The 23,538-nt window shown below is 35.4% G+C and overlaps 1 protein-coding gene, 2 non-coding genes and 1 pseudogene across 3 annotated transcripts; 2 read left to right on the top strand and 2 right to left on the bottom strand.

Moving 5' to 3' along the window:
* Positions 1-184: 184 nt before the first annotated feature.
* Positions 185-256, bottom strand: TRNAT-GGU (transfer RNA threonine (anticodon GGU)). Its single transcript has one exon. It is a non-coding gene; the product is annotated as a tRNA-Thr (tRNA).
* A 5,091-nt stretch (positions 257-5,347) lies between these two features.
* On the bottom strand, positions 5,348-5,418 carry TRNAC-GCA (transfer RNA cysteine (anticodon GCA)). Its single transcript has one exon. It is a non-coding gene; the product is annotated as a tRNA-Cys (tRNA).
* A 703-nt stretch (positions 5,419-6,121) lies between these two features.
* On the top strand, positions 6,122-21,766 carry LOC135662553 (DNA-directed RNA polymerase subunit beta). Its single transcript, XM_065176669.1, has one exon. The coding sequence runs from the start codon at positions 6,274-6,276 to the stop codon at positions 9,496-9,498; it is 3,225 nt and encodes a 1,074-aa protein (XP_065032741.1). The 5' UTR covers positions 6,122-6,273; the 3' UTR covers positions 9,499-21,766.
* A 247-nt stretch (positions 21,767-22,013) lies between these two features.
* On the top strand, positions 22,014-23,533 carry LOC135662552 (ATP synthase subunit alpha, chloroplastic-like; annotated as a pseudogene).
* The last annotated feature ends 5 nt before the right edge of the window (positions 23,534-23,538 follow it).

A 23,538-nucleotide genomic window follows, 5' to 3' on the forward strand; every position in this document is an offset into this window, starting at 1 on the left:
AGTTCTAATAACTACAATTATTCATTATTATTTATACTAATATAATGAATAATGTTTCACTTTTTAACTATAACTCGTAATAATCAGAAGTCATTATAATGGTGGTTACCCTTTTCTTTTAGAAATAAAAAGAAATCTCTATCTCCACCGAAAAACAAAGACTCAAACTTTAGTTAGTGGAAAAAGCCCCTTATCGGATTTGAACCGATGACTTACGCCTTACCATGGCGTTACTCTACCACTGAGTTAAAAGGGCTTGTTTTATTCGATTCATGAATTATAGCCTTTTTCCATTATGAGTCTACTGCATAATATATGTACATGATATATACATATATGCACATAATATATACATAGTTCATTTAGGAGCAATCAATTTGATTTACCCCCCAAAAGTAAAAAGTGGGCAAATTTTTATTTTTTTTTTGATAAAAATAATGCAGTGAATTGTTTCAAGACCGACCCCGCTTGTTTACCTTTACTGACTCATCAAAACAAGATTCACTTGATTGATACATGTACCAATCTGACATCGACATAGATTCGATAGATTTTCTTGAATCATGTGATGAGGGTATTCGTACCCTGAACCGAATTCTTATAAAAAAAATAAAAAAGAAAAAAGGAAAATTTCTATCGTTTTTTAATTTTCTGACTTAATGTGAGATAGTGATAGGCATATTTTATCTGAACAATGAACGAAGCAATGAGTTAAGTTAAAATTAATGAGTTAAAATTGAAGAAAAGAAATTAAGTGGGGTTCTACCCCCTTTTCTGTTCTGTCGGACCAATCACTGCCTGAACTGACGGAGTCCTGTACCTCCTTTCGCTATATAAAATAGTATGGGATGGTTCATTCATGAACCATCAAATCCAAAACAAAATTCTATGGAATCATAACATAAAAGTAGAAAAGAGTGTTCAGATCTAGTCATATCATTAGATTATATTGACAATTCCAAAAAACTACTCATACTATCATCATAGTATGATGACAGTTGGGCGGATATGCCCCTATCGTCTAGTGGTTCAGGACATCTCTCTTTCAAGGAGGCAGCGGGGATTCGACTTCCCCTGGGGGTACTACGAAAGGAAGTTGATCATGGATTATCAATAAGCCTAGAAGAATTCTTCCTGGTCGATGCCCGAGCGGTTAATGGGACGGACTGTAAATTCGTTGGCGATATGTCTACGCTGGTTCAAATCCAGCTCGGCCCAAAAATTCGCCGCTCCATGAATATGATATAACCAATGATATAACCAATTTGTCCCCCAGAAACAAAATACCTGATCCGTAAAAGAGAAAGAGTCCATTTTTGTTTCTCTATCCATGTTTTTCTCATTCGTTCTGATCTTTTCTTTCTAACGATCTAGATTCATAATACTTAATCAAAGCAAAGATTATGAAAGGAAAAATCGTTTTTTCTCAATGAAAGGTTGATTATCTATTTTTGGCAATAAAATAAAATAAACACAGGTTACTAGTAATCGTGTCACTTTCACTATAGTCCATATCTATGTGTTCTATGTGTATATGATATCAGTTAGTATATCATTCGTGTCTCTGTTACAACGCGACGAAGAAAATGTTTTCTGAAACCATTAAGAATATGTATACCATACACCTCGCTGGGATTGTAGTTCAATTGTCAGAGCACCGCCCTGTCAAGGCGGAAGCTGCGGGTTCGAGCCCCGTCAGTCCCGAACTAGGATCCGACCGATGAATGGAGAAATGAATTTATCTATTTTCCGTGAAAAAGGAGACAGGGGGCAAGATCTAATCCCAGTGGAGATCCTTATTTCTTTGTTTTTCATTTCGCATTTATCATCAGACAAATACAGGAATTTCCATTTCTTCCACTAGTGCCGAGTGATAAGGGAGAGACATAACATATATAGATTCGTACAATCGGTGGTATTCCTATATTTAGTATTTTAAGAGATACTCGTCTGACTTTCTTTTTCGATTTTCTTGATAATGAAATAGAATAGAGTGCTCCTATTTTACCGAGAGTACATACGCAAATTGTATTCGTTTATTGTACAATACATAATGAACTTAACATAATTACCTCGACAGAGTACTTGTCAGGTTAAACGACAACCCTTTTTAGCTTCGACTTTGTTTGTGTATCCTCAATGACTAATTGGAAACAATCTATCTCATTCTCATTTAAATTGCACACTGAATTTTTGATGTATGCCTTCCAGTCCCAATCGAAGAAAGAGATACTAATCAAATAAAAGAAAAGACCAAGCAACGTTCCTTTTTATTAAATTTGTTGGAATTATATTAGATCTTTTATACTTAACCCGTCCTTTTTCCATCTCACTTCTACTCTTTGGATCTGTGTGTGATTCATAGAATACCAGTCATATAATACCTCATAATTGTATGTACATAATTGTATGTATAAGTATAACGAAGGAGGAGTATATAAGGAAGACGGTAGGGTTATTTATAGAAAAGAAAAAGTGGAAAAGGATGAAAATTCAATGGGATTCTTTATTGGATCAGGAATCCCATTTCAGATTTAGTATGGATAAAGGATCTTCCTATGTTATACTATTCAATTCTCGACGATGAATCGATTTGATAGATCAGATATTGTTATTCATAATATTGATCCGATTCAGTATCATCAGGATGCAATTCATCCCATTTGAATTTACAGGAATCAAATTTCTCATCTCTATGGGATTAGATCCCGAGTTATTGCGAAGTAAAAAAACAATGAGATTATGGAAGTAAATATTCTCGCATTTATTGCTACTGCACTGTTCATTCTAAGTTCCTACTGCCTTTTTACTTATCATCTACGTAAAAACAGTCAGTCAAAATGATTAATTTGACTGAAACTTGATTTATTAGTTCTTATCAATGATTGAATAAATGAAAGAAACGGATTCAAACTCCAAGTCTTAAATGAAATGATCTGTCTGGAATCATAAGTATCTGAGATAATAAGTATCTGAGATAGTAGTATCTGAGCCGAGATAGTATGGTATAGTATTTATTATCCTATTAATGATTTTCATAGAAAGTTGTACTGTATACAGATATAGGCTTTTATATAGAGAAAGCCTATATCTAGGTCAATATACAATATGTATGTACATAGATTAGATGTATATCTAAATAGTACATCAAAATAACAGTCCAATTCTATTATTTTTTTGGCTACATTTACTTGTGTGGATTTCGATCAATTCAAAATAATTGAAGACCAACTCTTCTAATTCCTGGCTTTCTTAGAATTTATATATATATAGGTATAGGTCCCGAGATCTATCAAAGGAATCAATGGAGCAAGACAAAAAGAGTATGGGCATATTCTACTATAAATTAAATAAAAAAAAAGATAAAAGAAAACGAAACCAAAGAAAAGAATCTTTTTCTTTTTTTAGATTTCCCATCTCAAGAAGTCATTGCTTGATCTATTAACAGATGATCTGCGGAGTTCTATTCCATGATAACTTCTTCAGATTTGAAAAAGAAGTAGATTAATAGAGTAGACCTTCCCAATTTTTTATGCTTAAACATGACATGAGATGAGTCAAAAAAAGCATAAAAAAATCTCTAGGAGTCTAAAAAAAAGGTGAAATGCGCGATATGTGGATCGCTCAACGGAAGAAAGATCTAATCTTATTATGTGTAGAACCTCTTTGGACAACAACTAGTCATTTCCAATAGAAAGTATGTATTGTCGTAATCTAATATAATTAGAATAGCGGAACGGCTTTCTCTTCTCTTAGAACAGTAAAAGTAAAGAAAGAGGGAAACAAATAAAGAAAAAAAGAAAAAACCAATTTCAGATTTTTTCTTTTTGTAATATCCATAATTCTGGTAAGAGCTGGTTTATCAAAATAGAATATTTAGGAAGAATTCGTTGGAAAAAATTTCCTATCATGCGTAGATTAGGTTTCGAAATACAACTATAGTAATCATTCATTCTTTGATCGAATGGTTATTATTCATTATTGTATTTTCTTATTCATTACTGTATTTCAGTATAATTTTGAAACAGAGACATTCTTTTTTAAAGCTTTGCAAAACGATCAATTAAACAATTGATAGAATTCAATTACTCAATCGATTACTCGATTAGTAGTACCCCTAGAGTCCACTCCTTCCCCATACTACGAGTGAGAGGGAAAATGTAAAGACTACCATTAAAGCAGCCCAAGCGAGACTTACTATATCCATATAAATTATGTCTCCTATCTCTATGAAGGAATTATTCCATTATTGATCAATAATCATAGTGGAATCAATGGCGCAGAGTCAAAATGGAATTCTGACTTAACTTAAGGCTATTGATGAACCAATCCAATGAATCTACTCGTAACAAGATTATAAGATTTCTGGTAGAATCGGGAAGCATTAAGCATAAATACAATACACACACCTTTTCTCGGAAAATGAAATAACAAAGGAATACTCCTATCCCAATGGAACATGTAGGAGTACTAAGACCTATTGTTTGTTACCCTTTTTCATAAGCAAAAGACATCAAAATATACCATCAAGATAGATAACTATCTATCAGATACCTCTATTTCCTATTTGATCTAAGCCTTACTGTTTTTTTTGTGAAAGAATGGGGAGACACCATCACCAGTATTACATACATTCTTTCTTTTTTTCGTAATCCCCCTATCTTACACGGGCAAAGAAATTCCTACACGGGCAAAGAAATTTTTTTGTTTCTTCAACTTTTACTTTTACTCTTTACTCAATAAGAGCCGACCAACTATCCTGATTGAATGTTTGAGTACTCAGAGACTCTCGTGAGTCTGGATACAAAGTATCTTCAGTCCTTTCCACAACTTCTAAATTGATTTCCCATCAGCCTATCCAATCGAATTCCAGACAGAGTCAGTAGACACAACGGTGGTAGTGTAAAATAATTAGGAATTCTTGATAGTCTTTCGTACAATCTCTTCTTCAATCCTAGTAGCAAAAATGGAGTGTCCTTTAGGAACCTTTGGATACCAAGATTTCCGACCTCTTACTTTCGTAGTTTTGAATCCCAGAATTTACTTTCACTATTTATTTATTCTACTTATAAAATAAATGTCCGAACCAATCATAATCATATTAAAATCATAATCATATTAATAAGTAAGGCTTACTTCATCCCTATTTGTACCGGTTTGGGCCACACCCAAAGCCCGGATTTTTAGAAAAAAATTGACTTTCTTTAAAAAAATTGACTTTCTTTATAGAACTACAGATTCTAAAAATAAAGTATCGATAGGCTTATCCTTTTGCCTCTCCTTCTCCGGGGACAGAATTCGTCGAGTTAAATCAGCAGAATAAGAAATCCCAAGTTTTTTGTTGATCAGGCGACACCCAGATTTGAACTGGGGATAAAGGATTTGCAGTCCCCCGCCTTACCACTTGGCCATGTCGCCAAACCAAATTCGATCCAAATAAGATAAAAAATAGATTTCTGGTCAAAGACTGAAAAATTCAGGGCAAATTGGAACCATTAACTATTTGTTTTGTTGTTTTGAATTAGCGAAAGGTTCTTCAATTTGTATCTCAAATTGTTGCGTTTCCTTAATGGCATAACAAAATCAAATTGATTTATGACTAATTCAGTATCAATTATTTTCAATAATCAATCTTTTTCAATTTCAATTATAACAATATAAATTATAACAATATATATGTGTATATGTAAACCTCAAAACAGAAATTGTTACACAGATACCGCTCTTATGTACATATCCCATATCCCTATAGAGAATCGTCGTGCCTTCTTTTTTCATTTTCTATATGCAATAGAAAAAATAGGAATTATGATATAGTGCGACCTGACTTCTGTTGCCACAAGTGAAATTACGATAAAAGATGTGATATGCGGACAGGTAGATAGCTATATTGGCATGCACTTAATAAATATTACTCCTATTACGCAATTCAATCATATTCTATATATTCTACTAGCAAAAAAATAATTCGAAATTTTTTTTGAACATGAAATGAAACTCAAATAAAATTAAGTATGCTAAAAAGGGAAACTCTATATTGTTCCTGTTGTACCTGTCGCAAATTCGAACTTGCGTCGAAAATGCTCTTCATTCCTCTGTCTCATTTTCCGTTCATACGTATGAAATACATATATGGTATATGGAGTTGGCTAAAATTTCATGTGATTCAGTAAACAGAATATACATTCCATCATTGCTAGATCGATCCGTATGGTTCGATAAATAGTGAGCTAATAATGGGATTTTTCAATAAACAGGAAACTTAAGATTAAGATGCTCCGGAATGATGGAAATGAGGGAATGTCCACAATACCTGGATTTAGTCAGATCCAATTTGAGGGATTTTGTAGGTTCATTAATGAGGGCTTGACGGAAGAATTTCATAAGTTTCCAAAAATTGAAGATACAGATCAAGAAATTGAATTTAAATTATTTGTGGAAAGATATCAATTGGTAGAACCCTTGATAAACGAAAGAGATGCTGTGTATGAATCACTCACATATTCTTCTGAATTATATGTACCCGCGGGATTAATTTGGAAAACCGGTAGAGATATGCAAGAACAAACCGTTTTTATTGGAAACATTCCCCTAATGAATTCCCTGGGAACCTTTATAGTAAATGGAATATACAGAATTGTGATCAATCAAATATTGCAAAGTCCTGGTATTTACTACCGTTCAGAATTGGACCATAACGGAATTTCTGTCTATACCAGCACAATAATATCAGATTGGGGAGGAAGATCGGAATTAGAAATTGATAGAAAAGCAAGGATATGGGCCCGTGTAAGTAGGAAACAAAAAATATCTATTCTAATTCTATCATCAGCTATGGGTTCGAATCTAAGAGAAATTCTAGATAATGTTTGTTACCCTGAAATTTTCTTGTCTTTCCCGAATGATAAGGAGAAAAAAAAGATTGGGTCAAAAGAAAATGCTATTTTGGAATTTTATCAACAATTTGCTTGTGTAGGCGGGGATCCGGTATTTTCTGAGTCTTTATGTAAAGAATTACAAAAGAAATTTTTTCAACAAAGATGTGAATTAGGAAGGATTGGTCGACGAAATATGAACCGGAGACTGAATCTTGATATACCTCAGAACAATACATTTTTATTACCACGAGATGTATTGGCTGCTGCGGATCATTTGATCGGAATTAAATTTGGAATGGGTACACTTGACGATATGAATCACTTGAAAAATAAACGGATTCGTTCTATAGCGGATCTGTTACAGGATCAATTCGGACTGGCTCTTGTTCGTTTAGAAAATGCGGTTCGAGGAACTATATGTGGAGCAATTCGGCATAAATTGATACCGACTCCTCAAAATTTGGTAACTTCAACTTCATTAACAACCACTTATGAATCGTTTTTTGGCCTACATCCTTTATCTCAAGTTTTGGATCGAACTAATCCATTGACACAAATCGTTCATGGGCGAAAATTGAGTTATTTGGGTCCTGGAGGATTGACGGGGCGAACTGCTAGTTTTCGGATACGAGATATTCATCCTAGCCACTATGGACGTATTTGTCCAATTGACACGTCCGAAGGAATCAATGTTGGACTTATTGGATCCTTAGCCATTCATGTGAGGATTGGCCATTGGGGATCTATAGAGAGTCCATTTTATGAAATATCTGAAAGATCAAAAGAGGCACAGATAGTTTATTTATCACCAAATAGAGATGAATATTATATGGTAGCAGCGGGAAATTCTTTGGCCTTGAATCGGGGTATTCAGGAAGAACAGGTTGTTCCAGCCCGATACCGTCAAGAGTTCCTGACTATTGCATGGGAACAGATTCATCTTAGAAGTATTTTTCCCTTCCAATATTTTTCTATTGGAGCTTCCCTCATTCCTTTTATCGAGCATAATGATGCGAATCGGGCTTTAATGAGTTCTAATATGCAGCGCCAAGCAGTTCCGCTTTCTCAGTCCGAGAGGTGCATTGTTGGAACTGGACTGGAACGCCAAACGGCTCTGGATTCGGGGGTTTCCGCTATAGCCGAACACGAGGGAAAGATCATTTATACTGACCCTCACAAGATCATTTTATCAAGTAATGGGGACACTACTATAAGTATAAGTATTCCATTAGTTATCTATCAACGTTCCAACAAAAATACTTGTATGCATCAAAAACCTCAGGTTCCGCGGGGTAAATGCATTAAAAAAGGACAAATTTTAGCGGACGGTGCGGCTACAGTTGGGGGGGAACTTGCTTTAGGAAAAAACGTATTAGTAGCTTATATGCCATGGGAGGGTTACAATTCTGAAGACGCAGTACTAATTAGCGAACGTCTGGTATATGAAGATATTTATACTTCTTTTCACATCCGGAAATATGAAATTCAGACTCATGTGACAAGCCAAGGACCTGAAAGAATCACTAAGGAAATACCACATCTAGAGGCTCATTTACTCCGCAATTTAGACAGAAATGGAGTTGTGATGCTGGGATCTTGGGTAGAAACAGGTGATATTTTAGTAGGTAAATTAACACCTCAGACAGCAAACGAATCGTCGTATGCTCCAGAGGATAGATTATTACGAGCCATACTTGGAATTCAGGTATCCACTGCAAAAGAAACTTCTCTAAAACTACCTATAGGCGGAAGAGGTCGCGTTATTGATGTGAGATGGATCCGGAAAAAGGGGGGTTCCTGTTATAATTCAGAAATGATTCGTGTATATATTTCACAGAAACGTGAAATCAAAGTAGGTGATAAAGTAGCTGGAAGACATGGGAATAAGGGTATCATTTCAAAAATTTTGCCTAGACAAGATATGCCCTATTTGCAAGATGGAACACCTGTTGATATGGTCTTCAACCCATTAGGAGTACCATCACGAATGAATGTGGGACAGATATTTGAATGCTCGCTCGGGTTAGCGGGGGATCTGCTAAAGAGACATTATAGAATAGCACCTTTTGATGAGAGATATGAGCAAGAGGCTTCGAGAAAACTAGTGTTTTCCGAATTATATGAAGCCAGTAAGCAAACAAAAAATCCATGGGTATTTGAACCCGAATATCCGGGAAAAAGCAGAATATTTGATGGAAGAACAGGAAATCCTTTTGAACAACCTGTTCTAATAGGAAAGTCCTATATTTTAAAATTAATTCATCAAGTTGATGATAAAATCCATGGACGTTCTAGTGGACATTACGCACTTGTTACACAACAACCCCTTAGAGGAAGGGCGAAGCAAGGGGGACAACGAGTAGGGGAAATGGAAGTTTGGGCTCTAGAGGGATTTGGTGTTGCTCATATTTTACAAGAGATGCTTACTTATAAATCTGATCATATTAGAGCTCGTCAAGAAGTACTTGGTGCTACGATCATTGGAGGAAGAGTATCTAACCCAGAAGATGCTCCAGAATCTTTTCGATTGCTCGTTCGAGAACTACGATCTTTAGCTCTAGAACTGAATCATTTCCTTGTATCTGAGAAGAACTTCCAGATTAATAGGAAGGAAGCTTGATCTGAATGAATCAGAATTTCTATTCTATGATTGACCGGTATAAACATCAACAACTTCGAATTGGACTAGTTTCTCCTCAACAAATAAAGGCTTGGGCCAACAAAATTTTACCTAATGGAGAGATAGTTGGAGAGGTGACAAAGCCCTATACGTTTCATTATAAGACCAATAAACCAGAAAAAGATGGATTGTTTTGTGAAAGAATCTCTGGGCCCATAAAAAGTGGAATTTGTGCTTGTGGAAATTATCGAGTGATTGGAGCTGAAAAAGAAGACCCGAAATTTTGTGAACAATGCGGGGTGGAATTTGTTGATTCTCGGATACGAAGATATCAAATGGGATACATCAAACTCGCATGTCCAGTGACTCATGTGTGGTATTTGAAACGTCTTCCTAGTTATATCGCGAATCTTTTAGATAAACCCCTTAAGGAATTAGAAGGCCTAGTATACTGCGATGTGTGATTTGATCAAAATTTTCGTTTTACAGATTCGGACTGAGAAACTGTCATCCCATTCAATCCGATTGGGGTGCCCCCGGCTCTGACATGTGTTTTGGGAGAAGTAAAAGTAACACGAAACTCAGAATTATAGGTGTATTCAATACTTCCAAATGCAAGGGGAATTGATCCATGGTCGATTCCGTATAAATAGGAATTGCTAGTTATACCTCGTGAAAAAACACTTTTTTGTGGAATCAGCTATTCCATTTCTTTATAGAGAGATTCCGTTTAAGCAAGCAAATATAGTATGGTTACAGAAGTCTATCTATCGCATATATGCTTCAAGGGGCATCATGGGATAACCATCGAGGTGAGTAGGGACCTAAAGGATCGAATAGAACGATATATAGACAAGTAAATCCCTTACGAGTCCCAAAGTATTCTTTTAAGGGGATTCATCATTTGACGGGAAGTAGACTACTCAAAAATCCTACATTTTTATTTTGTCATAAGTAATTCGGAAAATGAAAGTAAAAAAAGAAGAATGAATCGTTGGTCCTTAGTGGGAACTTGAGTAAGGAGTAGTTCTTTGTTTGTAGGGTTTTTCGAACAAACTTTTTAAATAAGAAAGAATCCCCTTTTTGAGGTAACTACTTGAGCCGGATGAAAGGAAACCTTCACGTCCGATTTTAAAAGGGGGAATCCAATCCTACAGGAACCTATCTCGATTTTTCTTTTGCTAGGCCCATAGCGAAAAAACCTACTTTCTTACGATTACGAGGTTTATTCGAATATGAAATCCAATCTCGGAAATACAGCATACCACTTTTTTTTACTACCCAAGGCTTCGAGACATTTCGAAATCGAGAAATCTCTACAGGAGCAGGTGCTATCAGAGAACAATTAGCCGATTCAGATTTGCGAATTATTACGGGTAATTCATTAGTAGAATGGAAGGAATTAGGGGAGGAGGGGTCCACTGGAAATGAATGGGAAGATAGAAAAATTAGAAGAAGAAAGGATTTTTTGGTTAGACGCATGGAATTAGCTAAACATTTTATTCGAACAAATGTAGAACCAGAATGGATGGTTTTGTGCTTATTACCAGTTCTTCCTCCCGAGTTGAGACCAATCATTCAGATAGATGGGGGTAAACTAATGAGTTCGGATATTAATGAACTCTATAGACGAGTTATCTATCGGAATAATACTCTTACCGATCTATTAGCAACAAGTAGATCTACGCCAGGGGAATTAGTAATGTGTCAGGAGAAATTGGTACAAGAGGCCGTGGATACACTTCTTGATAATGGGATCCGTGGACAACCAATGAGGGATGGTCATAATAAAGTTTACAAGTCATTTTCAGATGTAATTGAAGGCAAAGAGGGAAGATTTCGTGAGACTCTGCTTGGTAAACGTGTCGATTATTCGGGACGTTCCGTCATTGTCGTGGGTCCTTCGCTTTCATTACATCAGTGTGGATTACCTCGAGAAATAGCAATAGAGCTTTTCCAAACATTTGTAATTCGTGGTCTAATCAGACAACATGTTGCTTCTAACATAGGAATTGCTAAAAGTAAAATTCGGGAAAAAGAACCCATTGTATGGGAAATACTTCAAGAAGTTATGCGGGGGCATCCTGTATTATTGAATAGAGCACCCACCCTGCACAGATTAGGCATACAGGCGTTCCAACCCTTTTTAGTGGAGGGACGCGCTATTTGTTTACATCCATTAGTTTGTAAGGGTTTCAATGCAGACTTTGATGGGGATCAAATGGCTGTTCATGTACCTTTATCTTTGGAAGCTCAAGCGGAGGCTCGTTTACTTATGTTTTCTCATATGAATCTCTTGTCTCCAGCTATTGGGGATCCTATTTCCGTACCAACTCAAGATATGCTTATCGGACTCTATTTATTAACGATCGGGAATCGTCGAGGTATTTGTGCAAATAGGTATAATCCATATAGATATAGTTGCGGAAACTACCAAAATAAAAAGGTTGACAATAAAAAAAATGACTATAGGTATACGGAAAAGAAAGAACCCTATTTTTCTAGTTCCTATGATGCACTTGGAGCTTATCAACAGAAACGAATTAGTTTAGATAGTCCTTTGTGGCTCCGATGGAGACTAGATCAACGTGTCATTGGCTCAAGAGAAGTTCCCATCGAAGTTCAATATGAATCTTTGGGTACTTATCATGAGATTTATGGGCACTATCTAATAGAAGGAAGTGTAACAAAGGAAATCCGTTGTATATACATTCGAACTACTCTTGGTCATATTTCTTTTTATCGGGAAATAGAAGAAGCCATACAGGGGTTTTGTCGAGCCTACTCATACGCTATCTAAACTAAGAAATCAGATTAGGCGATGTTCGTGCCCATGGGAATTCGGGTCTCCCCAATTTCACTGGTATCATAATTTCTGAATTTCTGCGTGAATCAAGATTGAGATTGAGGAAAGGAAGTTTTCGAATCACTAACTCAGGTCCATTGTCGAATCCTACTTAGCAGAATAAATATAAGAGGTACTGTACTTATGGCAGAACGGGCCGATCTGGTCTTTCACAATAAAGTGATAAATGGAACTGTTATGAAACGACTTATTAGCAGGTTAATAGATCATTTCGGAATGGCATATACATCACATATCTTGGATCAAGTAAAGACTTTGGGTTTCCAACAAGCCACTGCTACATCTATTTCATTAGGAATTGATGATCTTTTAACAATCCCTTCTAAGGGATGGTTAGTCCAAGACGCTGAACAACAAAGTTTTATTTTGGATAAACACCATCATTATGGGAATGTACACGCGGTAGAAAAATTACGTCAATCCATTGAGATATGGTATGCTACAAGTGAATATTTGAGACAAGAAATGAATCCTAATTTTCGGATGACTGATCCTTCTAATCCAGTATATCTAATGTCCTTTTCGGGAGCTAGGGGAAATGCATCTCAGATACACCAATTAGTAGGTATGAGAGGATTAATGTCGGATCCCCAAGGACAAATGATTGATTTACCCATTCAAAGCAATTTACGTGAAGGACTTTCTTTGACAGAATATATAATTTCCTGTTATGGAGCCCGCAAAGGAGTTGTAGATACTGCTGTACGAACATCAGATGCTGGATACCTCACACGTAGACTTGTTGAAGTAGTTCAACATATTATTGTACGTAGAACAGATTGTGGCACTATCCGAGGTATTTCCGTGAGTCCTCGAAATGGGATGACGGAAAAAATTTTTGTCCAAACACTAATTGGTCGTGTATTAGCGGACGATATATATATCGGTCTACGATGCCTTGCCACTCGAAATCAAGATATTGGGATTGGACTTGTCAATCGATTCATAACCTTTCGAGCACAACCAATATATATTCGAACCCCCTTTACTTGCAGGAGACATCTTGGATCTGCCAATTATGTTATGGTCGGAGTCCTACTCATGGCGACCTGGTCGAATTGGGAGAAGCTGTAGGTATTATTGCGGGTCAATCAATTGGGGAACCAGGAACTCAACTAACATTAAGAACTTTTCATACCGGTGGAGTATTCACAGGCGGTACTGCCGAGCATGTACGAGCTCCTTCTAATGGAAAAATAAAATTCAATGAGGATTTGGTTCATCCCACACGTACCCGTCATGGGCATCCTGCTTTTCTATGTTCTATAGACTTGTATGTAACTATTGAGAGTCGGGATATTCTACATAATGTAAATATTCCACCAAAAAGTTTTATTTTAGTTCAAAATAATCAATATGTAGAATCAGAACAAGTGATTGCTGAGATTCGTGCTGGAACGTCCACTTTTCATTTTAAAGAGAAGGTACGAAAACATATTTATTCTGAATCAGAGGGAGAAATGCACTGGAGTACCGATGTCCACCATGCACCTGAATATACATATGGTAATGTTCATCTATTATCAAAAACGAGTCATTTATGGATATTAGCGGGAGGTCCGTGCAGATCCAGTATAGTGTCTTTTTCGCTCCACAAGGATCAAGATCAAATGAATGTTTATTCTTTTTCTGTCGAAGAAAGATATATCTCTGACCTATCAATGACTAATGGTCGAATAAGACATAAATTGTTGGATACTTCTGGTAAAAAAGATAAGAAAATTATTGACTATTCAATAAGACCTGATCAAACGATGTCTAATGGTCATTTGAATTTCATATATCCTTCTATTATCCAAGGGAATTCTTATTTCTTGGCGAAAAAGCGAAGAAATAGATTCATCATCCCATTACAATACAATCAAGAACGAGAGAAAGAACTAATACCCTGTTTTGGTATTTCGATCGAAATACCAAAACAGGGTATTTTACGTAGAAATAGTATTCTTGCTTATTTTGATGATCCACGATACAGAAGAAGCAATTCAGGAATTACTAAATATGGAACCGTAGAGGTCAATTCAATCATAAAAAAAGAGGATTTGATTGAGTATCGAGGACCAAAAGAATTTAGTCCGAAATACCAAACGAAAGTAGATCGGTTTTTTTTCATTCTCGAAGAAGTGCATATCTTACCCGGATCTTCGTTGATAATGGTCCGGAACAATAGTATCATTGGAGTAGATACACAACTCGCTTTAAATACAAGAAGTCGAGTAGGCGGATTAGTCCGAGTGGAGAGAAAAAAAAAAAATATTGAACTAAAAATATTTTCCGGAGATATTTATTTTCCTGGAGAGGCAGATAAGATATCCAGGCACAGCGGCATTTTGATACCACCGGAAACAGAAAAAAAAATTTCTAAGGAATCAAAAAAATGGAAAAATTGGATCTATGTCCAACGGATCACACCTACCAAGAAAAAGTATTTTGTTTTGGTTCGACCCGTAGTCACATATGAAATAGCTGATGGCATAAATTTAGCAACACTTTTTCCTCAAGATCTCCTGCGGGAAAAGGATAATGTCCAACTTAGAGTTGTCAATTATATCCTTCATGGAAATGGCAAGTCAATTCGAGGAATTTCTCACACAAGTATTCAATTAGTTCGGACTTGCTTAGTATTGAATTGGGATCAAGAGCAAAAAGGTTCTCCGGAAGAGGTTCACGCTTCCTTTGTTGAGGTAAGAACAAATGATCTGATTCGAGATTTCATAAGAATTGAGTTAGTCAAGTCCACTATTTCGTATACCGGAAAAAGATATGATAGGGCAAGTTCCGGATTGATTTCCGATAATGGATTAGATCGCACAAATATCAATCCTTTTTTTTACAAGGCCAGGATTCAATCACTTACCCAACATCAAGGTACTATTGGTACATTGTTAAATCGAAATAAGGAATGCCAATCTTTGATAATTTTGTCATCATCCAATTGTTTTCGAATTGGCCCATTCAATGGTTCAAAATATAACAATATGACAAAAGAATCGGATCCCATAATCCCAATTAAGGATTTGCTGGGTCCCTTAGGCACTATTGTACCTAAAATAGCAAATTTCTATTCATCTTACCATTTAATAACTTATAATCAGATCTTGTTAAAGAAATATTTGCTACTTGACAATTTTCAACAGACTTTCCAAGTACTTCAAGTACTTAAATACTGTTTAATAGATGAAAATAGGAGGATTTATAACCCCGATCCATGCAGTAACATCATTTTGAATCCATTCCATTTGAATTGGCACTTTCTCCATCACGATTATTGGGAAGAGACATCTAAAAAAATTCGTCTTGGACAATTTTTTTGTGAAAATGTATGTCTATTCAAATACGAACCACACGTAGAAAAATCTGGTCAGATCATAATTGTTCATGTTGACTCCTTAGTTATAAGATCGGCTAAGCCCTATTTGGCCACTCCAGGAGCTACTGTTCATGGCCATTATGGAGAAATCTTTTACGAAGGAGATACATTAGTTACATTTATATATGAAAAATCGAGATCTGGTGACATAACGCAAGGTCTTCCAAAAGTGGAACAAATCTTAGAAGTACGTTCTATTGATTCAATATCGATGAACCTCGAAAGGAGAGTTGAAGGTTGGAACGAAGGTATACCAAAAATTCTTGGAATCCCCTGGGGATTCTTGATTCAAGCGGAGCTAACCATAGTTCAAAGTCGTATCTCTTTGGTTAATAAAATCCAAAAGGTTTATCGATCCCAGGGGGTACAGATCCATAATAGACATATAGAGATTATTGTACGTCAAGTAACATCAAAAGTGTTGGTTTCAGAAGATGGAATGTCTAATGTTTTTTCACCTGGGGAATTAATCGGATTGTTGCGAGCGGAACGAGCGGGGCGCGCTTTGGACGAAGCGATCTCTTATCGGGCAATCCTATTGGGAATAACGAGGGCATCTTTGAATACTCAAAGTTTCATATCCGAAGCAAGTTTTCAAGAAACCGCTCGAGTTTTAGCAAAAGCTGCTCTACGAGGTCGTATTGATTGGTTGAAAGGCCTGAAAGAGAACGTTGTTCTGGGTGGGATTATACCCGTTGGTACCGGATTCAAAAAATTAGTGCACCGTTCAAGGCAAGACAAGAACATTTATTTGGAAATCAAAAGAAAGAATCTATTCGATTTGGAAATGAGAGATATTTTGTTACACCATAGAGAATTATTTTGTTCTTACGTCCCATTTCCATGAGACATCAGAACAATCGTTTACGCGATTTCATGATTCCTAAGAGCAGATTCTTTTACTTTAACTATCTTTTCACTTTTAACTATCTGTCTTTTAACTTAACTATCTGGTCCGAGTATTGATTTGGTAAAAAAAAAATAAGTAATTAAAAGACATTAATGGTTTGTACCGTGTATCAACGGTTAATTCCCGGTAGAAGGTTCCATCGGAACAATTATTTATTTCAAAGTACCTCGTCTCTTTGTTAAAAAAATAAAAAAGAAAAAACAAAAAGGAAGTGTGGGGAAAAATGACAAGAAGATATTGGAACATCAATTTGGAAGAGATGATGGAGGCCGGAGTTCATTTTGGTCATGGTACTAAGAAATGGAATCCTAGAATGGCCCCTTACATCTCTGCAAAGCGTAAAGGTATTCATATTACAAATCTCACTAGAACGGCTCGTTTTTTATCAGAAGCCTGTGATTTAGTTTTTGATGCAGCAAGTAGGGGAAAAAACTTCTTAATTGTTGGTACCAAAAATAAAGCAGCGGATTCAGTAGCATCAGCTGCAATAAGGGCCCGGTGTCATTATGTTAATAAAAAATGGCTCGGTGGTATGTTAACGAATTGGTCTACTACGGAAACGAGACTTCAAAAGTTCAGGGATTTAAGAGCAGAACAAAAGATGGGGAAACTCAACCGTCTTCCCAAAAGAGATGCCGCAATGTTGAAGAGAAAATTATCTGCCTTGCAAACATATCTCGGCGGTATCAAATATATGACGGGATTGCCTGATATTGTGATCATCGTTGATCAGCAAGAAGAATATATGGCTCTTCGAGAATGTGTAATTTTAGGGATTCCGACGATTTGTTTAATCGATACAAATTGTGACCCCGATCTCGCAGATATTTCGATCCCAGCCAATGATGACGCTATAGCTTCAATCCGATTGGTTCTTAACAAATTAGTATCCGCAATTTGTGAGGGCCGTTGTAGCTATATAAGAAATCGTTGATTATGATTAAGAATAATTAGTTAATTATTTGGGGATTTTATAGATTTATTGGATCGGTTACTATTCTTGAATTAAAAAAAAGAAAAAACAAAATGGAAATGTGGGCATATTGATAATATGTTATGATGTTATGTGATTTCTTGGTATCCTATGTAATTTCTTGATATCCTAAATATACGATTGATGAATACAATTAGTGATTCAAGTTGGTGAGTTGAGAAAGAGATGGTTGAATCAAAATAATTTATTTTTTGAAGTTCAATTTTTGTTAGAGGACCATATGAATGTTATACCATGTTCCATTAAAACACTCAAGGGGTTATACGATATATCGGGTGTAGAAGTAGGCCAACATTTCTATTGGCAAATAGGAGGTTTACAAGTCCATGCCCAAGTACTTATCACTTCTTGGGTAGTAATTGCTATCTTATTAGGTTCGGTGATCCTAGCTGTTCGGAATCCACAAACCATTCCGACCGGCGGTCAGAATTTCTTCGAATATGTCCTTGAATTTATTCGAGACTTGAGCAAAACCCAGATTGGAGAAGAATATGGTCCTTGGGTTCCCTTTATTGGAACTATGTTCCTATTTATTTTTGTTTCTAACTGGTCAGGTGCTCTTTTACCTTGGAAAATTATACAGTTACCTCATGGGGAGTTAGCTGCGCCCACGAATGATATAAATACTACTGTTGCTTTAGCTTTACTCACGTCAGTCGCATATTTTTATGCGGGTCTTAGCAAAAAAGGATTGGGTTATTTTGGGAAATACATTCAACCAACTCCAATACTTTTACCAATTAACATCCTAGAAGATTTCACAAAACCCTTATCTCTTAGTTTTCGACTTTTCGGGAATATATTGGCTGATGAATTAGTAGTTGTCGTTCTTGTTTCTTTAGTCCCTTCAGTAGTTCCTATACCTGTCATGTTTCTTGGATTATTTACAAGTGGTATTCAAGCTCTTATTTTTGCAACGTTAGCTGCGGCTTATATAGGTGAATCCATGGAGGGTCATCATTGACTAGCTTTCAAAATAGTCTTTTTATTATTATTTTTTATTATTATTATTAAGTAAGTTTATCCCAATTCATGCGTGGTTCAAGATAATCCAATTGGTTGGGGAACATAATAACGTATTACTATATGACTTAGAGTTTTAGGAGAAAAGATGGACGGTATTACAGAATTGTAAAAAAAAAAAGAAGGGTTGGGGAGGTTATACTAGATGTATGTAATGTCTATAAGCTCGGACCCCGTCTATGTTTCTAGGAATGATTCTAGAATCCGATTTAATCTAAAAAAAATGCGGGTGGTTTACGTTATGGAAGAAACAAATATATATGTCATATTAGAATGACATTAGATATTCATTAGTTATATAAGGCTATCCCTATCATCCTATATAACATCACTATATTACATAATTACATGCTATTACTTAATTACATGCTATTACTTAATTACATACTATTACTATTTTTATAATCATAACTTCTACTCTGTAATCATAATATAATCCTATACATAATATAAAATATAATCCTATACATAATATAATCCTATAATGATAATATAATATAATAATAATATTAATATAATAATAATATAATAAATATAATAATAAATAATAATAAATAAATAAATAAATATAAGTAAATAAATATAAGTAATAAAATAAGTATTAGTTAACATTAATAATTAGTTTAATAGTTAATATTAATATAAGTATTAATATTCATATGTAAAATATCTAAGTATCAATTAAGTATTAGTTAATATAATCATTTATAATTATATTATCGATAATTATTAGTATTAATTATTACTATATATTGATATTGGTACTACTACATACTTTTATATTACTACATATTGATATATTGATATTGATTTGTATTGGTATTAATTTGATTGATATTGATTGCAGCTCACACTGCATTTAGTCACACTCCATTTAGACGGATTTCAATATCAGTCCTTCTATTTTGTCTGTGATTGTGGATTGAATGAACAAAGAGATGAACTCAAGAATGGTGTAGTAAAGAACGAAGAATTAAATGAAAGAGTGGTTCGAAACAAAGAAATACAATAGTTAGAACTGTATGCATATGGATTTACAAAAACTCCATTATGGGTAAAAACGAGATAGTTGTGACGATTCAGTTCAGTAATTTAGTAATATTATCATTTCAATTCGGAGTTTTTAGTTACTTCGGACCGCTGGATCTTAATGATAAAATGAGTAATAATTCATTGGTTGATTGTATCATTAACCATTTCTTTTTTTTTGTGCGAGGAACTTACCATGAATCCACTGATTTCTGCCGCTTCCGTTATTGCTGCTGGATTGGCCGTGGGGCTTGCTTCTATTGGACCTGGAGTTGGTCAAGGTACTGCTGCAGGCCAAGCTGTAGAAGGTATTGCGAGACAACCAGAAGCAGAGGGTAAAATACGAGGTACTTTATTGCTTAGTCTAGCTTTTATGGAAGCTTTAACAATTTACGGACTGGTCGTGGCGTTAGCGCTTTTATTTGCGAATCCTTTTGTTTAATCCTAGAAATAAATAGAAAAAAGTACCTTACATACTTTTTTCTTATTTTATTAACTTTAACTTGGAATTGCCCTTTGCTTCTTCGAATTATATTTACACTTTACTTATAAATTACTTATTTGTTGAGACAATACGCCAGGAAGGGCTGATTTGAGGATGAGGAATTACCAGATTCGCTTGCTTTCTTCCTTTCTGTCCTTAGCTTAGTACAATAGAAAACTTTTTTACTTTCATTGTTCGAAGCGTTTCAACAAACGAAATAGTTATCAATTGATATGAGATCTAAGACCTAAGTAAAGTATCTTATTGGAAACTTCTTGAAAACTTAAAAAATAATAAATTTCAAACAAATGATTTAATCTATTGCCATTAAATAAAGTGGAAATGAAATTAATAAAAAGAAATCGATCAAAAAAAGGCGAGTGAAGTGATACAAAAAGAACTCTGTTCTTTGTTAGTCCTATCCATAAGAGAGGGGAGCATATGAAAAATGTAATCGATTCTTTCGTTTCCTTGGGTCACTGGCCATCCGCCGGGAGTTTCGGGTTTAATACCGATATTTTAGCAACAAATCCAATAAATCTAAGTGTAGTGCTTGGTGTATTGATTTATTTTGGAAAGGGAGTGTGTGCGAGTTGTGTATTTCAAGAATAGGTTGGATCCATCCAGCTGCACTTTATTTATGGTATTTATAGGAGAAATAGGAAAAAGGTGCACGATCTCGACGAATTACTTCTGAATAAATTAAGAAATCATATGTAAGAACCATAGCATTTCGTGACTTATTGGTAAATCCACTTTGATTCTCTATCAACCAATAATGTGAGACCATTAACATGGTTAAAGCTAAATTGTTTAAAGTCCAGGTAAAACATGGTACTCTTTCTACCACTTCTACCACTACGTTAGTAACGAAATGGTTAAAAAAAAAATAGTTGGTAATTTATTTGATTTGATATAGAACACTCATATCGATAAAAGAATTTGAACCATTTACTAGAAAAATGAGCACTTTGCTTTTTTTATCTAATGCCGAAATGACGACCTATGTATAAAAAAAGAGGAATTTTTGGACTTGAAGAAACAAATAAAAAATATAATAATTATTATTTTCATTTTTTTAAAATGAAAAATGAAATAGAATTCTAAAAATGAAAATGATAAATAAAATACAAAACAAATATAAATAAAATACAAATAAAGAAACAACTTTGCTGACAATTCTAGATTTTTGTCTGGTCTAGTCGGAAGAGTCCTCCTGATATTCTGGTCTTGTATCAGTTTTGACATCTTTGAATACAAACAGAAAAGAGAGGGTAGGCTCATTACATTAAAAAAGATATGGGAATACCCACACCATAAATAAAACATTAAAAAAGATATGGGAATACCCACACCATAAATAAAATAAATAATTGAGCGTGAGAGCCAAATGAATCGAAAGATTCATGTTTGGTTCGGGAAGAGATCATGGAAGTTTTGAAATTAATGATAAGATAATCTACTTTCATTAAATGATTTATTAGATAATCGAAAACAGAGGATTTTGAATACTATTCGAAATTCGGAAGAATTACGTAAAGGGGCCATTGAGCAGCTCGAAAGAGCCCGGGCTCGCTTACGTAAAGTGGAAATGGAAGCAGATGAGTATCGAATGAATGGATACTCTGAAATAGAACGAGAAAAACAAAATTTGATTAATGCCACTAGTAATAGTTTGGAACAATTAGAAAATTACAAAAATGAAACCCTTCAGTTTGAACAACAAAGAGCGATTAATCAGGTCCGACAACGAGTTTTCCAACAAGCCTTACAAGGAGCTCTAGGAACTCTGAATAGTTGCTTGAATAGCGAGTTACATTTCCGTACGATCCGTGCTAATATTGGCATTCTCGGGGCCATGCAAGAAATAACTGATTAGCCCTTCTTTTTTTAGTTATAGTTTAGGCATTATTTTTATCTTTTCCTTCCTAAAAAGAATAAAGAAACACTAATGGTAACCCTTCGAGCCGACGAAATTAGTAATATTATTCGTGAGCGTATTGAACAATATAGTAGAGAATAAAGATTGTGAATACCGGTACCGTACTTCAAGTAGGCGACGGAATTGCTCGTGTTCATGGTCTTGATGAAGTAATGGCAGGTGAATTAGTAGAGTTTCAAGAGGGTACAATAGGCATTGCTCTGAATTTGGAATCAAATAATGTTGGCGTTGTATTAATGGTGATGGTTTGATGATACAAGAGGGAAGTTCCGTAAAAGCAACAGGACGAATTGCTCAGATACCTGTGAGTGAGGGTTATTTGGGTCGTGTTATAAATGCTCTGGCTAAACCTATTGATGGGAGAGGTGAAATTTCAGCTCTGAATCTCGGTTAATGAATCTCCTGCCCCAGGTATTATTTCTAGACGTTCTGTATATGAGCCTCTCAAACGGGGCTTATTGCCATTGATTCGATGATCCCTATAGGACGCGGTCAGCGAGAATTAATTATTGGGGACAGACAGACCGCAAAACAGCCGTAGCCACAGATACGATTCTCAATCAAAAAGGTCAAAATGTAATATGTGTTTATGTAGCTATTGGTCAAAAAGCATCTTCTGTGGCTCAGGTAGTGACTACTTTCCGGGATAAAGGGGGCGATGGAATATACTATTGTGGTAGCCGAAACGGCGGATTCACCTGCTACATTACAATACCTCGCTCCTTATACGGGAGCGGCTCTGGCTGAGTTTTTTATGTATCGTGGACAACATACTTTAATAATTTATGATGATCTCTCCAAACAGGCACAAGCTTATCGCCAATGTCTCTTCTATTAAGAAGACCTCCCGGTCGTGAAGCTTATCCAGGAGATGTTTTTTATTTGCATTCACGACTTTTGGAAGAGCCGCTAAATCAAATTCTAGTTTAGGTGAAGGAAGTATGACCGCTTTACCGATAGTTGAGACTCAATCTGGAGACGTTTCAGCTTATATTCCTACTAATGTAATTTCCATTACAGATGGACAAATATTCTTATCTGCCGATCTATTCAATGCTGGAATCCGACCCTGCTATTAATGTGGGTATTTCCGTTTCAGAGTAGGATCCGCAGCTCAAATTAAAGCCATGAAACAAGTAGCCGGCAATCAAAATGGAACTAGCGCAATTCACAGAGGTTAGAAGCCTTTGCACAATTCGCTTCTGATCTCGATAAAGCTACTCAGAATCAATTGGCAAGAGGTCAACGATTACGCGAGTTGCTTAAACAATCCCAATCAGACCCTCTCGCAGTGGAAGAACAGATAGCTACTATTTATACCGGAGCGAATGGATATCTTGATCCGCTAGAAATTGGACAGGTAAAGAAATTTCTCAGTCAGTTACGTAGCTACTTAAAAAACAATAAACCTAAATTTCAAGA

This window comes from Musa acuminata, unplaced genomic scaffold (assembly GCF_036884655.1).
Source record: "Musa acuminata AAA Group cultivar baxijiao unplaced genomic scaffold, Cavendish_Baxijiao_AAA HiC_scaffold_629, whole genome shotgun sequence".
NCBI lineage: Eukaryota > Viridiplantae > Streptophyta > Magnoliopsida > Zingiberales > Musaceae > Musa > Musa acuminata.